General features: G+C 39.4%; 1 protein-coding gene across 2 annotated transcripts in view; it reads left to right on the top strand.

Moving 5' to 3' along the window:
• LOC103040800 (pleckstrin homology domain-containing family G member 1) overlaps nucleotides 1-21,375 on the top strand; it is a 52,807-nt gene that overhangs the window by 26,928 nt on the left and 4,504 nt on the right. For both annotated transcript variants that reach the window (XM_007237435.4, XM_022677476.2), the window contains exons 3-17: nucleotides 1,570-1,670; nucleotides 1,835-1,904; nucleotides 6,371-6,417; nucleotides 9,136-9,286; nucleotides 10,250-10,381; nucleotides 11,677-11,859; nucleotides 13,071-13,166; nucleotides 15,524-15,610; nucleotides 17,025-17,055; nucleotides 17,205-17,294; nucleotides 17,489-17,524; nucleotides 17,662-17,684; nucleotides 17,841-18,020; nucleotides 18,142-18,261; nucleotides 18,924-21,288. In XM_007237435.4, the coding sequence (XP_007237497.3) occupies nucleotides 1,570-1,670; nucleotides 1,835-1,904; nucleotides 6,371-6,417; nucleotides 9,136-9,286; nucleotides 10,250-10,381; nucleotides 11,677-11,859; nucleotides 13,071-13,166; nucleotides 15,524-15,610; nucleotides 17,025-17,055; nucleotides 17,205-17,294; nucleotides 17,489-17,524; nucleotides 17,662-17,684; nucleotides 17,841-18,020; nucleotides 18,142-18,261; nucleotides 18,924-21,288 (3,712 nt within the window). The remainder of the gene's footprint in view (nucleotides 1-1,569; nucleotides 1,671-1,834; nucleotides 1,905-6,370; nucleotides 6,418-9,135; nucleotides 9,287-10,249; nucleotides 10,382-11,676; nucleotides 11,860-13,070; nucleotides 13,167-15,523; nucleotides 15,611-17,024; nucleotides 17,056-17,204; nucleotides 17,295-17,488; nucleotides 17,525-17,661; nucleotides 17,685-17,840; nucleotides 18,021-18,141; nucleotides 18,262-18,923; nucleotides 21,289-21,375) is intronic.

Raw genomic sequence — 21,375 nt, 5'->3', positions numbered from 1 at the left:
CACAGACACACACACAGACATACACACACTTACACATCACCCCTAACCTCCTGACCTGCAGTGGGGCAAGAAGTGTCTACATACAAACACTGAGGATCCAGGTCCACCACTCTGTGTGTGCATCCATGTGTGTGAATGTGTGTGTGTGTGTGTGTGTGTGTGAGCAGAGTGTTGACAGTGGAGTGTGTTGGTGTAGACAGTGGCTGTGAAAGGGCAGGTAAAGATTCTGTCAGAGGCTGAAAATGCACTTATCCCATCTGTCAGCATGGGGCGAGTACACGAGTACACCGGGTCTAACAGCAGTGTGTGTGTGTGTGTGTGTGTGTTTCTGGAAGTGGGTGTGTTATGGTTGAAGTTTTTATGATCAGGTCGTTTTTTCCCAGCACTGCTCCTGACTGCAGGCTAATTCCTGTTTGTACAGTTTAACTGTTTATCTACAGACCTGACTGAGTGATAATCTCCCTCTGTCTCGCTCTCTTTCTCTCCCTTATGCTCAGTTCAATTTGTTTCCATTTTTTGCAACTGAATGAAGTTCAGATCAGCTCGGTTTAGCTCAGGTCAGTTTTGCTCCAATCAGTTCCAGTTCAGATTAATTCCATTTAATTCTGTTTAATTCTGATCAATGCTGTATTCAGATCAGTTCAGTTGATTTAGTTTCCTGCTAATCAGATGAGTTTAGATCTGTTCCAACTTATTCAACTAATTTTAGATCAGCTGGGTTTAGCATAGACTAATTTTGTTTAAATCAGATTAGTTTGATTAAGTTTAGTTTGGTTTAGATTGGTTCAGTTTGCTTCATTTCCATTCTGATCAGATTCGTTTAGTTCAGTTTAGCTGTGTTCAGATGAATGCAAATCAGTTCAATTTAGATTTGCTCTGTATGGCTCAATTTCATATTGGTTGGATCAGTTCACATTTGTCCACATTTGCTAGGTTGCATTTGTCCAGGTTAGTTCAGATTAGTTTAAACCAGTTCAGATAATTTCTGTGCAGTATGATTTAGTTTCTGAGTTCAGCTTAGATCTGTTCAGTTCAGATCTGTTCACTCTGACAATATTTTATTCAGCTAAATTTAGATCAGCTGGGATTAGCATATGTTCATTTTGTTTAAATCACTTTGCTTCAGTTTAGTTTAGTACACATTAGTTCATTCACATTCAGTTCAAATTGGTTCTGATAGCTTCATTTACATTCTGATCAGATCCATTTAGTTCAGATCAGCTTTGTTCAGATGATTGCAAATCTGTTCCGTTCAAATTAGTTCTATTTGGTGCAGTTCCGTTCTTTTTAGATGAGTTCATTTGGCTTAACAGATTAGTTTAGATCAGTTCAGTTAAGAGCATTTCAGTTCAGATTAGTTTAGGTGGTTGCTGTGGTTTGGATGGTTTATAATGTGTTCTTAATACTTAAATGTGACATAAGGGCTTAAATATTTACTCAGCCATTTTTAACCTTTTTTTATTAACATTATTAATAATAAATATCGGATGACAACAGCAATCTAAAAATGTAATGAATAATATAATGAACAGTATATTAATTACTGTTTTCTCTCCCTTTCTCTCTCAGGATTATTTGGAGTGCATCAGTAATCAGGCTCGGCCGCTGCTGGGGGTCGAAGATAGAAATTCACTTTTTGGAAACATCCGTGAAATCTACGGCTTTAACAGGTAACTAACACACAAACACAACACACACACACACTAAATCACTTGCATCTAGAACATGGATTGAGAGCAGGGTTCACCAATTGTTTTGTGCTCAGACATGCAACTGAAGTATTGTCTGACATGTAAATATGTAGTCAAATGTGTGTGTGTGTGTGTGTTTGTAGGGATCTCCTACACGACCTGGAGAAGTGTAATGCGAACCCAGTCGCCATCGCTGAGTGTTTTGTAGCCAAGGTAAAACCTTTCTCTCTCTTTCAATTTCTCTCTCTCTCACACACTCTTTTTTCTATGTTTTCTCTCCCTCTCTTTCTCCCTGTGTGTGTGTGTTTACAGTGAGTGTGTAGTGTGGTGTGGGCGTTTGGTAGCAGCTGAGGTTTTGGGCTCATCATTTCGTCTTGATAGTTTAAAACAATAGACCAAACCCAAACACTCACACACACAAAGACACACACACTCCTACAGACTTACAACCAAGCATACCAAATGCCCACTGAGGTCTGTGCCTGTGTGTGTCTGTGTGTGTGAGGTGTCTAATCAACAGTCCTTCAGTAAATGGCAGTTACAGTGCAGTCGCATTCCTGGGTGTGTGTATGTTTTGCGTTCCTGCTGTGCGGTTCTGGAGGTCGGGCGTGTTGATGCTGAGCGCTGCGCTTCTGCTCAGATGCCTCACGATGCTTTCAGGACCAGGGACCGTACTGGGACTGCTAAGCTTTGGGTATAGGGTTATTCACACATTCAGCTCTGGAATGGTTTTATATTGACACAATTATGTTTACACTTGTTAAAGTATTTGACTGGACAGCTCAGCAAAAAGCTCCAACAGCTAATTAATTTCTGTACAGAGCAGAAAATCCACTCCAGTCTCAAGAAGATCCAAGCCATTTGCACAAACTCTGCTGTCAATGCAACTAGACTGGAGCTCAACACGCTTGGAGGAGAATGCTAATTCTGTAATGTCAACTAACAGAATTTAACCTAACAAACTAGAAAAAGAAAGTTGTTTTTTGTTTGTAACACTGCATAGTAAATAAACACTGAACTAATCCAGGGCCCTGTTTAGGTCTGGCATTAACATCCTAGGTGGGAATACCCAGGTAACCTAGGTGATCCAATCAAAAATTATTAGCAAAACGCATAGCTGTTCACAACTAGCATCTTATGAGCAGTTGTAAACAGATTTCTCGTATAATTTCTGCTGGATTTTCTAGTTTTCTTTGCACGTCCTCAGCTTATATCGAGATAAGCAAGCTAGATTTGTTTGCACACCAGCAACAAGTATCAGCTTTATCAATTAGCTTGTTATTGCTATTTCTCTATTTCATGATGATGGTGGACAGTGTGTTTTGCATCAGAATGCTCCTCAGTATAGATACTTCACTTGTGCAGATCTCCACAACAATGTGGAGCGTCCCCAGTAGCATGAAGATCTTCAACACATCTAACTAACCAGGCAGGACTGTATGCAGACTCTTAGCATCCATCTTTTTATTACTAGCAAAGCAGTTGTCTAAGGTTAAGCACTATCAGCCCAATTTCTGTTTAAATGGGAAAAGACCAAAATACTCAAAACCAATGATTACATCACCATTTTAACAACATATTTAACATTACTGGTTAAAAACATAAAAAAAACCTCATGAATAGTTTGCAGGGTTTGGCTCACAATGCACAAAAACCTAAATTTTTTTAACTTTGTATAGCTACTGCACTTGCACAGATCCCTACATTGAGGTGGAGCTTCCCCAATAGCGTGTTGATCTTTCTCCGCTCAACACAACCAGATGACGGGCCTCTTTGTTGATGGGCACGACTTTATCCAGACACTAGGATGATCAGAATCAGATAAAGTAATACAATGACCCTGATTACATCTGTACTTTGTTTGGCCACTTATGATCTGATTACCCAGGATACATATTAATGCCAGATGTAAAAGGGCCTAGGAGAGGATTAAAAATAGTTTTACTACCACTTTAAAATAAGACCCCCATTTAGGAGGGTTTATAAAATAGTTTATAAAGCTCATAAAGAGTTTATGGTTTAATGGTTATTAATTAGGTTATAAACCATTAATAAGGAGTTACAACACATAAATAGGAAGGGCGACAGTGACCTGTCATATACCAAATAGGGATTTCACATTCATTTATACTGGTAAACCACAGATCTTACTAGATGCTTATCTTGTATTTTCCATCAGTCATCATTAACATTATGTTAATAACTTTATTAATTTAACTATAATTACATATTAAACAACTAAACTAACTTTTTGTGTTATTTTATTAGATATGTTAAAGTAACTGTTGTTTTTCCTATTTATGTGTTTATTAAGTTGCTTATGATTTTTTTTTCAAAGTATTTACAACTTAATTTATAACCATTAATAAACTCCTTTATAAACTATTTATAACGGATTCTTATTTTAAGGTGGTACTATTGTTTCTAGCAGTCAGTGTTTATTGTGGGATTACTGCATGTTGCTGTTTTTAAGCAGGTAAACCTGTACTATCCTAATATACAATCTGAAAAAGACTTTTGCCCACTTTTTGCTCACTTCTGTAGATGTGTTCTGGTGGATCTTCACTCCCACATTGAGCACCATTAAGGGGTTTAATGTTCCAGGTGTCAGGAGAACGTCTGTAAAAGACATAATAGGCTTTTAGTTTTTCAGCTGAGTCAGCAATTTTCACTGAAGAGCATTTAATGAGGCTGCCAATGCTGACCACAGCACAGAGAGCCTATTACACACACACACACAAACACACACACAAACACACACACACAAACAGTGTTAAAAGTCTAATCATAAGCTCTTCTTTAGCATACAGTAGCAATCTGTTGCGCACACACACACACACACACATTCTGTAATCTTATTTCTCTTAATGACATGTTTAGTTTTAGGGTGTTTGTCAGTACCTTGGTTTCAGTTTTGTTTTAACTGTCAGGTACTGATTAACAGACACAGACTTAGAGAACATACATGCCACATTTTATGGGACAGGATGTTTTGTGTCATTAGAAGCAAAGTCAGTCAGTTCTTCTGATGCTTTTTGTGTTTAGTGTTGAGGAAAAAATGCTTTGAAAATTTTAGGATTTAGAAAATGATTTTGAAGAGAAGCAGGAAAACTACTCTGCTTATACAGGTGCATCTCAGACAATTAGAATGTCTTTAAAAAATGACTGGATTAAATTCAAGAAGTGAAACCAATACAGTAAATAGATTCATAACACATACTCATACAGGCGGATCTATTTCAAGTGTTTATTTATTTTAATGTTGATGTGGTTACAACCCAGTCAGTATCTAAATTATTAGAATATTATATAAGTACAGTTCATACTTTTGGAAGTGTGGACAGGTGCCAAGTCCTGCTGGAACATACAGCTTTTCACCAGAGGGAAGCATGTAGTGCTCTGAAATGTCCTGGTAGACACTGCACTGACTTTAGATTTGATCCAATTTTGGGTTTATATGCATCACTTTATATTGGCTGCATTTTTGGGATGCACTGTATGTTTTGGGTAGACCTGTCACAGTAACCAAATATTCTTGGATGATATCTTGTTCCAAAAATAATTTTTGTCATTTTAAAACCATTGAATGCTGGTAATATAATGATAATAAAATAGCACAGTAATGCAATTAGACATTATGTTTAAAGAGCAATTATCACACTAGACAATTTTGATGTTATTGCCATATATTGGGCCTAATTCTTTTTAGCTAAATATGAACAAATTTGTGCACACAAAAAAAAAATTCATTCATGAACCTTTGTTTTGGAGTTGTGGGAGTTTTCTACGACATTCCCTGACCATGGGAAGATTCTGTGGATTTGGCCCTGCATTAAGGCATTTAAATGTTTAATTGCCACTAATTGGTACTTTTAAAAATAGAACACTGTCCAATTTAAACTATTTCAACAGCACACATGATTATTATTAAATATTTAGATTTATGAAATTACAGGTGATTGGTGTTCATTAACTTATGCATGTGAAATCAAGGAAAATCGAGTTTGGTTTAATTCACGAAAACTTTTACACACAACTTTACTAAAACTATGATAATGAGGCGAATTGTATGATAATTCTATAGTTTAATTATTGTTACCTGGCCTGGCTGTGCGATATGAAAATATAGCTGTAAATGTAGAGCTTCTTTCTGCCAATGAGGTCCACTCCTTAACAGATCTACTATAGGTCTCCCGCCCTGTTTATTGCTAGATTATTTTTCCGCTATGTGGTCAGTCTGTGCTGCCCCCACATGCCCCCTAGTGATTTTCAGATGCCCCAGATCTGGTGCCAGGCCTAAATGGGCTAGAGAGAAAGAGTAAGAGAGCGAGAGAGAGAGAGAGAGAGCGAGACCAAGAAAAAGCGAGAGAGCAGGAAGGGAGCGTTGCTTTGATAGTTTGATGCCCTGTACTTTTCCCAGAGTGTTTGAAGTTGATGGTGGAGGCAGGGCCGAACGAAATGCTGTAAATAAAAGAGGAGAGAGTTACCAGACTGGCATTACAGTCAACAGCCCATAATACTCTGCACTTCCAACTATCCATCACTTCCTTCTTCCTCTCTTTTATTTTCTGTTTCTCACTCTGTCTCTTTTCTCTATTTTTCAACTCAAATGATCTCAGATCTAATGGGTTTTGCTTTTTGATAATAAAGTGTAATACTTTGTGTTTTTTTTTTCACAGAGTGAGGAGTTTCATATTTATACACAGTACTGCACTAATTATCCAAGGTAAGTCATGATCCCTTTATGTACACATACACAGAAACAAGCATAAAAACACCTTAAACTTTGTAACAATTTATAAACTGAGGGCAGTTACTTCAGTGACTCATGCCCCTTGAGCCTTTTCACATTTTTTCACCTTACAACCACAAACTTTAATGTATTTTATTGAGGTTTTAAGTGATAGACCAAAACAAAGTAGCACATAATTGTAAATGTTTTGAAAAAAAAATATTCAAATAAAAATCTGATGTGCAAAAGTATTTGTACTTGGTAGAACCACCTATTGCTGCAATTACATTTACAGGTGCAAGTATTTTGTTGTTTGTCTCTACCAGCTTTGCACATCTAGGGACTAAGATTTTGCCCATTCTACTTTGAAAAAGAGCTCAAGCTCAGCCAAGCTGGATGAAGAGCGTCTGTGAACAGCAGTTTTCATGTTTTGCTACAGAACCTCAATGGGATTTAGGTTTGAACTTTGACTGAGCCATTCTAACACATGAATATTATTGGATCTTAACCATTCCACTGTAGCTCTGGCTGTATATTTAGGGCCATTGACTTGCTAAAAAAGTGAATCTGCTTCCCATAACCGTCCCTGTCCCTGCTAAAGAAAAGCATCCTCACAGTGTGATGCTGCCACCACCATGTTTCACAGTGTAGATGTTGAGTTCAGGGTGATGAGCAGTGTCACATTTCTGCCATACACTGCGCTTTGCATTTAGGCCAAAAAGTTTAACTTTGGTCTCATCTGACCACAGCATCTTCAGCAAATTCATGTGATTGAAGTTTTGTGGTTGTAAGGTGACAAAATGTGTCTGCTATGTTCATATTTGCTTGCACCCCTAAAATTGCTTTTGGCAGTAAAAAAAGTACATATACTTTATTTTATCCTGCAATTTCTGACTGTCTGTGCAACCTATTGATCTAAATAACCATATTCAGTAGCTAATAAATATTTCTAAATCCAGTTGCCCTGCATGTGAACATGTGGGAACCATACATTCACTCCCAAGATTTACCAGTTTAAACTGGTGCTGCACCTGACCTTTGTGCGACCTTGAGCTATAAATGTGGATGAATAGACACGTGTGTCATTCTAGATGTGAAATGTGAACCAGGTTACTGGGTGTGTGTTCTCTGCTCAATTGTATGTGTATGTGTGTGCGGGGGGAGGGGGGGGCATTGTGGGCATTTACAGTAAAGGTAAGATAATAGCTCCATAGGAGTGAATAGGGCTTTTTTACCACCTGCTCTTTTTATGTCATTGTCTCTCAAGTTCTCCATTTCAGTCTCTCTCTCTCTCTCTCTCTCTCTCTCAGTATATACACTATATGGGAATATGTATTGGGACAAATATACGGTTCATTTACAGGAGCTTTAATGCCAAAACATTCTTAATTCATAAGTATTTAATATGGAATTGGTTCCACATTTGCAGCTAAAACAGCTTCCATTCTTCTGTGATGGTCTTATACCAGTTTTTCAAGTGTTTCTGTGGAACATCTTCTCTATGTATCCCATAGACCATTTGTAAGATCAGACATTGATGCTCAACAAGAGCTCCTGGTTTGCAATCTCTGTTCTTGTCCATCCCAAATGTGTTAAAGGCACACTATGCTAGCTGTGGTTGGTTTCTTTAAGAGATTCCTCCTGCAGGCTTATTTCTACATGTTCATTCATTGGACAAACCATTCTAGGGTCATCAGTCTCGACAGACACACTAGCTCATGAGTTTTGTGGCTTGCAAACACGACTAGAGGCCTCTCTAAAACTTAACCTCACTCATAAGATAACACCTCGCAACTTATACATAAAGGTGTAGGTGTTCTCAAGCTGTCATCCCCTGAGGTAACACTTCATGATTTTGACCTGTCAGCATGTAAATTGATCTTAGAGGCACAGAAACAGAACAGCCTTTAGGCACTCAAACTGAGTCAGGCACATTGAGGTTTGTATTATGGGATGTTTTATGTTCAGCAGCATAGCAACCGTGGTTGCCATGCAGACTCTGTAGCATCCCAAAGTTGGATTAGCTGCTTGTGTGTGTGTGTGTGTGTGTGTGTGTGTGTATGAATAGTCTCTTTTTTGGCCCTCTGAGACCCCTCACCCCACACACCCTTTCACAGCCGGTGACCCTAATGAAGGTCACACGACATGCCGCCGGTCTTACACACACACACACACACACACAGCAGTACAGTAGTGCTCTGAAGACGCCGGCTGTAGCCGACACTGTGCTCAGGTCAGATTTCCAACTGGGACAATGTGGTGTCTGTGTGTGCATGATGCTGGAATTTGCGTGTACACGCGCGCTCACACACACACGCGCGTGCACACACACATGCTTTGGGTTGCCGAGGCGTGTCGTTTCAGTGCAGCAGATCCAATAAGCAGTAAAATCAGAGCAGTAACAGCAGGGCCTGACCTTCCAGAGAGAGAGAGAGAGAGTGTGTGTGTATGCGTGAATATGTGCTGGATGGGCTAATCGGTTGGGTGGGGGGGGGGGGGGGGGGCTAGGGTGGTCCATACCTGTCCTAAGTGTGTGTGTGTGTGTGTGTGTTTATTAGTATTATAGTTATTACAGTTATATTAGGAATATTCTTCAAAAAATCTGAGTAGGCCATTTGCCAGGTTTTGGTCAGGTTCAGACGTGGGTTTGGACCAGAATTCAGGCCTGATGATCTATCTATGAGAAATAATCATGTTTGTGTGTGTGTGTAGGTCAGTAGCTGTCCTCAGTGAGTGTATGCGGAACAAGGCCGTGGCGAAGTTTCTGCGTGAGCGTCAGGAGAGTCTGAAACACTCCCTGCCCCTCGGCTCCTATCTGCTCAAACCCGTCCAGAGGATCCTCAAATACCATCTACTGCTTCATGTAAGAGTCCTTCTCACACACACACTCTCACATCACCAATCTCAATCACTTGCTGCACTGACATCGAATTCAATAGGTTCACTTTATAAGTTCTACATTTAATTTGTACCCACCATATTACCATAACTGGCAATTTTATCAGAAACACCCACCTTACACTGCAAAAATAATCCATTGACAAGAACAAGGAAAAATAAGATACCACCTAAAAATGATGAGTTTCTTTAATTTTCCCAAATTAAAAACCTCTGGAATATAATCAAGAGGAAGATGGATGATCACAAGCCATCAAAACAAACTGAACTGCTTGAATGTTTGCACCAGGAGTGACAAAATAATCCAAAAGCAGTGTGTAAGACTGGTGGAGGAGAACATGCCAAAATGCATGAAAACTGTGATTAAAAAACAGGTTTATTCCACTAAATATTGATTATATTATATATTAAGCAAACATGCTAATGGGATAAGCACATGTTTGCAATAAGATTTCTTAAAATAAGCAATTGCAGAGTCTCAAAATGACTCAAGTAAGATTTAAATCAAGCTAAAAATGATTATTTGGCTTAGATTTGGACACAATAATCAAAATAACTTAAAATAAGGTGAAAATTTGAAATAATATTACACTTAAGCAATGCTTAGTAAGACAAAAGCATCTTAACAGAGATTTCATTAAATTTTTTAAATAAGATTTTTGCCTTAAAATTAGATCATTTGACTTGCTTAGATTTAGTTTTTTGCAGGTACAGGTTTACAGATTGAAGCTCTGTCCTCTCTCTAACCCTGCAGGGCCAACACAGAACCACCAGATATTTCTTTGATATTTGGCTGTTAGATTATTCCCAGCATAGACATGGTATCACTGGCAGCTGTGTATCAGGCCTAGCTGCAGGTGTGTTTGTGTGTGTGTGTGCTGATCTAAGAGCAGCTGTGTGTGTGTGTGTGTGTTGCTGTTCTGTGTAGGAGATCGCCACTCACCTGGAGAAAGACTCAGAGATGCATGAGGTGGTTCAGGAGGCCATCGACACCATGCAGAGAGTGGCCTGGCACATCAACGACATGAAGAGAAAACACGAGAACACCATCAGACTGCAGGTAACACACGCCTCGTGCACACACACATTTATATACACATGAAAGGTGTGCAAAAGCATTCTGCCTTCCTAAATCAATCCTTAGCAGCGCCACCTTTTGCTGCAATTACAGCTGCAAGTGTTTTGGGGTTTGACTCTACCAGATTTGCACATCTAGAGACTAAGATTTGCAAAAAGAGCTCAAGCTCAGCCAGGTTGAAAGGAGAGCGTCTGTAAACAGCAATGTTCATGTTTTGTCAAAGAAGCTCAGTGAGATTTTGGTCAGGGTCATTCTTACACATGAATATTCTTTGATATAAACCATTCCATTGTAGTTCTGCCTGTATGTGTTGGGGTGAATCTCTTTTCCAGTCTCAAGTCTTTTTCAGCCGTTATTTGCAGATTTTGCCCAGGATTGCCCTGTATTTAGCTCCATTAATTAATTCCCATCAAATCTGACCAGCTTCTCTGTCCCTGCACTTTAAATTTAGGCCAAAAGGCCTTTTTTAAATGGATTAAAACTTTGTGAAGTGGAATTAAAATGAAACATGATTTTCAATTATGTGTTACTTTGTGTTTGGTCTATCACCTAAAATCTCAACAAAAGTTTGTATTATTTGCATATCTGCTTCAACAGTGTGTTACAGATAATATTAATTAAAGCTATTAAAGTAGCTGAATGCAATCATTTGCAAAAGTGGTGTCCACAAACATTTGGCCATATAGTGAATGTATTGGTGTGTGAATATAGGTCCTACATGTGTGTTCTTGTTTTAAATGGGGTGTGTGTGTGTGTGTGTGTGTGTGTGTTTGTGTGTGTAAGAGAGAGATAGAGAGAGAGACCGAAAGAGATAGAAAAAAGGGAGAGGGAGTGATTGATGATGCTTTAATAATTTTAATGGGAATGACTCTGACTCTGTTCATCTGTCTCTCTTATCTTCACCTTACACAACCACCTTTCATCAGCTAATAAACTTACATAACATCAGATACACTTTTATCACCTGCTTATACACACAAATACACACACACACACACAAATACACACACACACACACACAAATACACACACACACACACACATGCGCATTAATGTGTCTCTATCTCTCATAATGTATAGCACACACACTCCATTAAATTCATATCAATAATCAACAAAGATTTATTGGCATGAATATTTAGAACACAGGAAACACAGCATCATTTATTGGCATCATATTAAACATATAAATAAGTAATACAAAATGGTAACTGATCAATTATTATTTAATCAAATAAATACAGATAAAAAAAAAACTCTCTCTCTCTCTCACACAGGAGATCCAGAGTTTGTTGACTAACTGGCAGGGGCCTGATCTGATTGGCTATGGTGAGCTGGTCCTAGAGGGAACGTTCCGTGTTCAGAGAGTGAAGAATGAGAGAACGCTGTTCCTCTTTGATAAGCTGCTTCTCATCACCAAGAAACGAGAGGAAACCTACACATACAAGGCTCACATACTGGTAAGAGACACACACACACACACACACACACACACAGGTAAGGTGCCAGCACTTTCTGGCCATTTTACCTTTACTGGTGTAAAGTTACAGACTGTAACTCTTAGTGTAACATATTAGTGTAGTGTTAGCAGGCCTTTCTCTCCCAGTAATTTTAGTGTGCCATATTACATCTCATCCAGCTCTACCGACTGGATCACCTGTCAGGTTTCTAGAGTTTTTAGTGAACTGGTAAAATCTGCTTTAACTACAGTACACCAGTGATCAGAAATTCACTACAGCGAACTCAAATGAGTTACTAAATCATTTTAAACTTTTCATTTCTAACCACCTTTAGACAGTCTGTAACTGTTTTAGTTGAGCTTCTTTATTTTAATTTTTAATTATTTTAATTTCTGCCTTCACCATTTGGCCTTGTACCTTTTTATTTCTTTTTTTATTTCATTCTTATTAATTTTATTTTCTGTTTTACCTTTTGGCCTTCTACATTTTTTATTCATTTGATTTATTTTGTAACTTGATTTGTTTTAGGTTCTGCTTTTACCTTTTTCCCTTTTTTACCTTTTACTTTTTTTTAAATTTTGTCCTTTTATTAATTATATATTTTTTTATTATATTTTGTTTTAGCATTTTATTTCTATCGCTTACATTCTTTATAATCTTAGTGTTGTGTTTAGCTACTTGATTTTTTTGTCTTCTATTATTTTTTTATTTGTGTTTATCTTTTATAATTCTAATTATTAATCTCATTATTTTCCTGCTTTAAATTTTACTGAGGCTTGGTGATTACCTGTTCAACAGAAAAATGGCCAGCTCGCCTGTTTCCATGGATGCAACAAGTTATTATGTAACATACAGAAATTCAGAGTAACACCTGCTATTAAAAAACACCTGGATGGCAGCATTTATGAGGCTACATGACTCCTACTTACAAAAACATTTATTAAAGCAAGAGACAATCACAGCACCTATTAAGCCTAATTCAAACCAGAATATTTGTAGTTAAACATTTAAAAAAATAAAAAAGCATTAATACACTGATATTTGAAATGTAACAGGATGTGGGCCTGGTATCCTGTCCCATTATTTTTTTGCCATGTCCCTTCTAATCTTTTGATGATAATCAATGTAAAAATAAGTTAAAAGCATTTGTATTGTTCTGTTCTTTAAACATTTTAGGCATGGTGTAAAATATTCTCTCTCTCTCTATTTAGTGCTGTAATCTGATGCTGGTGGAGGTCATTCCTAAGGAGCCCCTGAGCTTCAGTGTGTTCCACTACAAGAACCCCAAACTGCAACACACAGTGCAGGTAAACTCGCGCGCACACACACACACACACGCACACACTGGAATGCCTTGCCTGAGGGACGTGTTGTGATGGATGGGCCAGTGCGCTGAACTTTACCCTAATAACACCACACCCCTGTACTGTGTGTGTGTCTGTCTGTGTGTGTCTCTGCATGTGTGTGTGTGTACATCACATCCTGAGGCAAGGTACTGTTATAGCTGACCTACAAGTCTAAACCATCACCTGACAGCTCAAAAACACGAGCCTTTGTGTGTGTGTGTGTGTGTGTGTGTGTGTGTGTTGGGGGGGTGCGTGTGGGTGTGCATATTATTGTGTCTAAATATCAGCAGCAGTTAAGTAATTGAATACTAATTCAGCTGCTGTAATTAACCCCTGTTTACAGCAAACACACTCCTGACGTCTGCGCTCTTTCTTCACCGTTACTCGGCGGTTGCCGCGGCAAGGCTGTGGAAAGGCTTCTCACGCACTCATTTGTTTTGGTTTGAGATGTTCCTCCATCCTTTGTCTGCTGTAGCAGCGGTTATATAATGAATTATGAAAGTGACACTGTTTGTTTATGCCTCTCTTTCTCTCTCTGTGTGTTTGAGACTGTTGTGTTCTGCCCAGTTATGCCCTGGGTCAGACTCGGTCCTGGACGGACTGCTCAGTGTTTTCTTTGTCCTGACGCACTGGAATCAGTTCACAGACGGATGATTTTTTATGAGGCATGTTAGAAGTGCTCTGGCCTTTTTAGACCCACCAAGATTTCACAGTCTTGTTTGGATTATTTTGAAAGTAAATGTGAGCCTGTCATGATAATTGTCACACACTTATTGTTTAATATATGATATGTAATTATATTACCTGTAATGTTGTATCAATATTTATTTTATTTATGTACTTATAGATCCATTTATCCTATTTATTAAGGCAAACACCTGGTAAAAGTGTCAAAAGTGTTTTATTTACTTTTTAGGATAGAAAAAAAATTTGGGCTGTCAACCTTAAAGCCTTAAACCTCCTGTTATGTTAATTTGTCAGGAGCAGCTATGGTGTTCCCGGATCAGTTTGAACCGGTGCATGTTTAATTATGCAAAAGATGTCTGAAACCCAAAGAAATCCTTACAAGTAGTGTGAATATTTAATTACTAACTCCATTGCTATTTAATATATCAATGTTTAGTGCAGTGTTGTTCTTTACCTCTAACAGGTAACGGTTTAATTAGGAGCATTTACTCGTATTTATTTATGAAAAATATGTTCAAACTTTTTTTTTACTTTTGAAAAACCAACACATAAAACAAAATAGTTTTAAATAATATTAAAGCATAATATTTAGTTTAGTTTTAGTTTTGTCTTTGCAGAGGGTGTTCACAAATATGTGAGATGAACTATTTTTATATTATATATTGATTACTCTAATTAAGGTAAGCAGAAGAAGTTTCATACTGAAAAAATACTTTTAACTATTTTACCTAGATCTTCAAACTTTGAAACGGGTCAATTTGACCTGTAACATAACATTGAACTGTAATCACAACACGTGATTAATGTGGAATGAGTAACACATTGCTATTTTTTTACTGCAATTAATTACGTCACCAAGTTTGACCCCAACTTCTGCCAACTTCTCCCTGCCTAAAATACAGATTTTTTTTCTGGAGTGGTTCGCTTGTGGTGACAGTGTGATCTGGTTTCAATCCAAAGATTCTCCAAGCAAACAAACTCACTAACTGATCTGGACCATAGAAACCAAATACAGCTGTGAAACGTCCTTTTATAAAAGACGGGAAGGAGGAAATGAGGTTAGAAATCGTTAGTTTGTTAGAGGTGTTACGAGAGTAAGTGCTCTTGATCTAAAGAATGCTTTGAATACCTGGCAACCCTAAGTGTGGAAATGGGACCGGCAGAATGGCAGATTTGGAGGCTAAATCCCACACAGATTTATGTGACATACTGCAGAGTTCAAATAAGAAAATACTGGTTGAAGCTTCAATATGTGTCAGTGTTTACTTAATATCTAACGCTACATCCTCATAATGTTGTGAATTCCTACAGAATTACAGATTTTTGGCAGTTATCTGATGATGGTTCAGGCTTTATAGGGTTAACCAATCACCAGCCACCTCATGTGCAGACTGTGAACTTTGGGAACCAGTGTTTTAAACCTCGACTGCAGGTTTTGTTAAACACCCGCTGTTGAACTGTAGATGAACTGAATGACAGGTTCCGCTCTTCGCCTGTGGGGCTTGTAATCAAGCTGAAGCTCTGGTTTTGATTGATGTGCTTGGTACTTCTCCTCCGTGTCAGGTCACAGTGAGTGTTTTTGTCTCTGAATGTTAAGCGGTTTGCTGTGCTCTCTCTGCTTCCTGTTGCAGGCTAAGTCCCAGCAAGACAAGCGAACATGGATCCAGCACCTGAAGAGGCTCATCCTGGAGAACCATCCAGCTAAAATCCCGGCCAAGGTCAGAATACACACCCTCACTTACATAAATACTCTCACTCTCTCCCTCTTCTGTCCTGTTCTGGTTCTGAAAATGTCCTTGCCTGCCTGTTTAAGGTTTAGGTTGTTCTTGCAGAAGAATTAGTCCAAGTTTTGAAAGTAGGAGGAATTCAGGTTAAAGCCACAGCGCCACCCCGTGGTCAGCAAGTTGCATCAACAACAACTCCTCCAAATACATTTTATAATGGTTGCTACATGAGTTGCTTCTTGGTAACATAATAGAACAACACAGGGTATTGTAGTCTCCCACAGTAAGTTTTTCATGTGTTTACATGAAGGTACATGAAGCTCCAGGAGACAAAATCAGGTAAATGTAATGCACTTTACTGGCAAAAACCAACTCTGCACTGGAAAGGAGGACTGTTCACAGAGCAGCACTTACCCGGTTGATCTGACCCAATTCCTAAAATAAATGTAAGGCTTCATAAAGTGCTGTTCTAGATGGATTTCTGTCCCCTGACGTAAAGAATGTCCTCTAAAGCTTAAAAAAAGTGCCCTAAATAAACTCTGGCCTAAAACCTGAAGCACACGACTGGTTTCTGAGGCTTGGACTAGAAAGTCATTTCAACAGTGTATCTGCAGAGATGTTCCAAGCAGACTTATTTTTGTTATTTATAATCATTAATAAAGCCATCAAGGACACATTCTGAGGTAGCATGTCTGGAGAAGAGCAAACAGGCTCCTCCAACAATGTTCATATTAATTAATTGCATTTGCACAATCGTATTTACCATACTTGTGATTGACACAGATAAAACGTGGTCTCTGCATTTACCCCTCATTAAACACACATACAGCTCTGAAAAAAAAAATTAAGATACCACTAAAAATGATGAGGTTCTTTGATTTTACCAAATTGAAAACCTCTGGAATATAATCAAGAGGAAGATGGATGATCACAAGCTGTCAAATTAAGCTGAACTCATACATTTTGGCACCAGGAGTGGCATTAAGTTATCCAAAAGAAGTAAGTAAGACTGGTGGAGGAGAACATGCAAAGATGCATAAAAGCTGTGATTAAAAAACAGGGTTATTCCACCAAATATTGATTTCTGAATTCACAGTAATCAAATCCATAACCCTGTTGTCAATAATCTTGTCAATAATGTTGTGCACTATCTAGACTTAACTTTGATACACACACACCACATACCACACATATTTTGAAAGACATGATGGGCATGAAATGAGGCATCATAAAATGTATGACCACCAATACGTTCAACTATGGAATTAATATCTTATAATATAAACCTTTTATTAAATGGTTATGATCTTAAATCTTTCCTAATGCCAAGTTACATCCAAAGCCGTTATTAATATTATAGTTGTGATGAACAGAAAAGAAAAGTAATGTTAGCTTTTTCCCTCTGCAGGCCAAGCAAGCCATTTTGGCGATGGATGTTCGTAAGTATGATTTAAATATTTCTACCACATTTTTACCTCACAAAAAATATTAGAAGCAAAATTAAGTAAGTTAAGAAAGATGTTTAAATAAACCAACAAAGTATAGCAGTGGTCTCTCTAAACATGATGTTAATAAATCGTCTTTTTAGACCATCCAAGCTTGCAGTGTAGTCCTGAGGGCCAAAACAGAATCAACCTGAAGGAGGGACCGTCTCCTAGGAGAACACGGAGGAAGAACGGTGAGTCTCACATGATGCAGAACAAACCCCATGGCCTGTCCCAAGTTCACACTTTTCAAACTTTGCGTACTGGTGTGGCTTTCATGTGCTTTCCTTACATTGCATTCATGCAAATCAGTTTGAACATATTTTGTTTAATTTAGTTTAATTTAATTTAATTTAATTGTCTGGTTTCTCTTGCAATTTCTTCCCAGAACCCTTATCCAAACTGCTCAAAAACAAACATGCAAGTAAGTCGTTGTCTTTTCTTCCCTCTTTTGCTTGTGACTAGCCAAAATAATGGCATAATGGTAATAATTGTAACAGTCTGATGATGTTATTAATGGTATTTAATCAATATCCCTCTTCTTGTTCTTTTCCGCTACAGTATCCAGTCCAGACATCCAGAAGGTATGTCCCATAAATCTCATAACCACCCAAAACAACCCTAGCAGTTAAAAGTTGGAAAAAAAGCTGACTAACAAAGCATAACCAGAACCGTGTTTATGACGGTTCACATTACAATCTGTATTTAATATTTATGGATATATAATGGATCTGTTACAGCGGAGCAGTTTTGGAGCAACCCTGCTGTCTCCTGTGGTCCATCTCGGCACCATTGGTCGGTCCCGCAGCCTTGTCAGCCAGTCACAGGAGTCACTAGACCCCGGGGATCATGGAGACCACAGCGATGTGGACGAGGGGCTGCATCCTCAGGATGCTGATGATGAGGATGACAGTGGCCTGGTAATTTGATTTTTGAAAATGCGTTAGGTTCTTGGGTATGTTGTGCAATAAATGGTAACTACACAATTACAGTGCACATGCTTATGTGTTTCCTTTTGTATGTGTGTGTGTGTGTGTGTAGGGCTCTGGGGGGAAGCTTCGTGTGCCTGGTAAGACCAGCCGGAAAAGGCTTAGTCAACAGGTGTCAGTGGACAGCATTGACCGATGGAAGAACCACAACCTTGAGCATGCTGATCTACAGGTAAAATCTGTGCAATCAGTGATTCAAAAATGCAAAGACTGTGTTTTTGTGTATTTAATCTAGAATGCATTTGAATGAGAATTTTTTAGGGGTGTGGGAAACTTTCGATTCTGAATCGATTTACAAATACCAAAAATAAAAAAATGTACACCTGCATTTTGTGTAATGGGAACGCTTTTAGAGCTCCTTATATGATCTCTCATTTCCTTTATGTTGCCCTAAGTTTGTCTGTGTGAGTGTGTTCACGGTCGCTCACACGGTCGCTCTGTTTATCAACACTGATTAACACAAACGCTAATCCAGAAAGCTACCTATAGAGCCATCCACTAGTTTCATCCCCGCTTCATTTTCCTTCAAACTGTCAACACACTGACTAAAACTGACAAAAAAACATAAAAACTGCCCTGAAATATAATAATACAGTAAAAAAAACTCTATTATATACTTTGCATAATACTTTATTTGTACGTAGATCAAACACAAATCAACCACAACATTAAAAGCAGCTCACTATACACATTACACTGGTCAGCCATAACATTAAAATCACCTTTGTTTATGCTTTTCTTGTAACCTCTGAATTGTAATCAATCATAAGGTGCCTAGAGATTCCCAACCATAATAACCATTGGTTTAAATAGTACTCTGTTTTGATTTCACAGACAGCCAAAGAGTCTCTGCAGATGGAGACGGTCCACACACCCATTCTACAGGTGACAAGCCCAGCTGAATCTCAGCCCGACATTTCCCAGTTCTTGGGCACCAGTGGTGGGCATTCTGTCCCAAACATATGGGCAGACCACAGAGTACGCCGAGCCATGTTCCCCACTCGCCAGAAGACCGTTCAGATCGACGACGAGGAAGACATCTATCAGATGTTTGTGCCCACTGAGAATGATACAAGTGGACAGGATGCGGAAAGTGATCATGACGCGGTTGACGATGCTCCTGGACGACCTTGCAGCTGGCATGTTGAGCAGACGCAGACAATGCAGCTAAACCTTCCAACCAGTGGCAGTAGAGTGCTACGCAGGGCCAGTAGTGTTGGAGAGACGCAAAGTGAGCGGCAAAACCCTGCAAAGAGGCCTCTTCACGAAGAGCAAGAACACACGAACACTGAGTCGTCAAGTAATGAGATATCTGGCTCTTCCTCGGCTGAACAGCTAACGATTGACGACATTGAGAATGTTTACGATAATATTAGTTACGAGGAATTGCAGGCCATGGGGTTGATTCGGAAGGATCAGGAGGTTACCCGTGCTTCTACCACTGTGCAAGAGACCAAACCAATTGTACCGCCTCAAATTTTAGTTTCTCCAGTTGAGTCAGAGAGCTCCTCTGAAAGCAACAGGAACTCTGGCCAAGAAGGAACACCATTTGGAACTGGTAATGTGCAGTCAGTGCCAGGAGAGGAGAACATCTATGATACCATTGTGTTCCGGGAATTGCCAGCCACGTCCAGTGAGACAGAAAGACAAAGTAAACAACAGGCCAAACCAGGTCATCTGCAGTCTGTTGAGAAAGACTTCACGGCTAGCCAGAACTCAAACACCCATGTTTCTGAAGAGAGCAAAAATCTGGATAACAGCAAAGTGGCAAATAGACCCCTTCCTAAGATTCCAACTGTATCAATTACTGAGATAGACAGTGAACCTATAACCTCAGATTCACCATCACAGCAGTCCACAGCCGATCGAATGTCCGAGCAAGTGGACGAGATCTGGAATGATCTGGAAAACTACATTCGAAATAATGAAAAGAAACCAGACAAGCTTCCTGCCGCATTTCCTGTTAGTGGACCAGAGTCACCACGCAAGAGAAGCAGTTCCCAGTATAAAACACAAAACTCTCCAGTCAAATCTCAAAAGCAGCCAAAATCCCCAAACAAAGTATCTAAACCTCCACCGAAAGCACAGGAAAACAAGTCAAAAACACAAGACTCCCCATCCAAGTCACATCAATCCCCAAGCAAAAAATGTGACTCTGGAAGAAAGTCTGTTGAGTCCTCACACAAGTCGACTTCAGCCGGAGCTCAGAAAGTAAAGAAATCTGCTGCCCATTCACCCATTCCTCCAGTTTCCAAACCTATTCCGACCTTCCAAATTCCAGTCCTTAGTGTTCCCAAACTTGTGCGGGTGCCTACATTTGAAATAGATGATCCTGACATCGCTATATCTCCAGTTCCTGTTACTCCTCCTGTTACATCATCCGCTACACCTCCTGTTACATCCTCTGCTACACCTTCTGTTACCTCTTCTGCTACACCTCCTGTTACTTCTACTGCTACACCTCTTGTTACATCCTCTGCTACACCTACTGTTCACTCCACTGTTCCACCTCCTGTTCAATCCCCTCTTCCACCTCCTGTTCAATCCCCTCTTCCACCTCCTGTTCAATCCCCTCTTCCACCTCCTGTTCAATCCCCTCTTCCACCTCCTGTTCAATCCCCTCTTCCACCTTCTGTTCAATCCCCTCTTCCACCTTCTGTTCAATCACTTGTTCCACCTCCCATTCAGTCCCCTCTTCCATCTCCTTTTCAATCCCCTCTTTCACCTCCTTTTCAATCCCCTTCTCCACCTCCTACTCAGTCTCCTCATCTATCTCCTGTTACACCTCTAGTTCCACAGATTACCGTTAATCCAGAACCCCAACCTGGAACTGTCAAGAGCATCCGCAACAAACTTGCTAGACTTAGCAGTGGAAGTTTCCGAATGGACGATGAGGACTTTCCTCCGCAAAAAGACCCTGATCTTCAGGGACTGTTCGGTGGTTTGGATCCTTCTCTGCTCTCTCCTGGTTTGCTACTTGGTGGGGAAGCTGGGGACCAACTGCTTGACTTAGGGGAGAAGGGTAAAAACAGAGTCTTCCTCATGGCCAGGCAGTATAGCCAGAAGATCAAGAAGGCTAATCAACTTCTGAAGATGAAGAGCATGGACCATGAGCCAAGTTGTGCACGACTCAAGACTAGCAAACCCAAGGACTTGGCTGCCATTCTGGAGGAGAAGAAACAAGGCGGGGCAGCTATAGGTAAGCTTAGAGCTGTAGTTGCTTTGCCAAAAACATCTGTTTCCTTTGATCATCTTGCATGACTGTTATGATCAGTTTCAGTTTAGA

The sequence above is a fragment of the Astyanax mexicanus genome, chromosome 13 (assembly GCF_023375975.1).
Source record: "Astyanax mexicanus isolate ESR-SI-001 chromosome 13, AstMex3_surface, whole genome shotgun sequence".
Classification (NCBI taxonomy): Eukaryota; Metazoa; Chordata; class Actinopteri; order Characiformes; family Acestrorhamphidae; genus Astyanax; species Astyanax mexicanus.
This window is presented reverse-complemented; position numbering and strand designations above follow the sequence as displayed.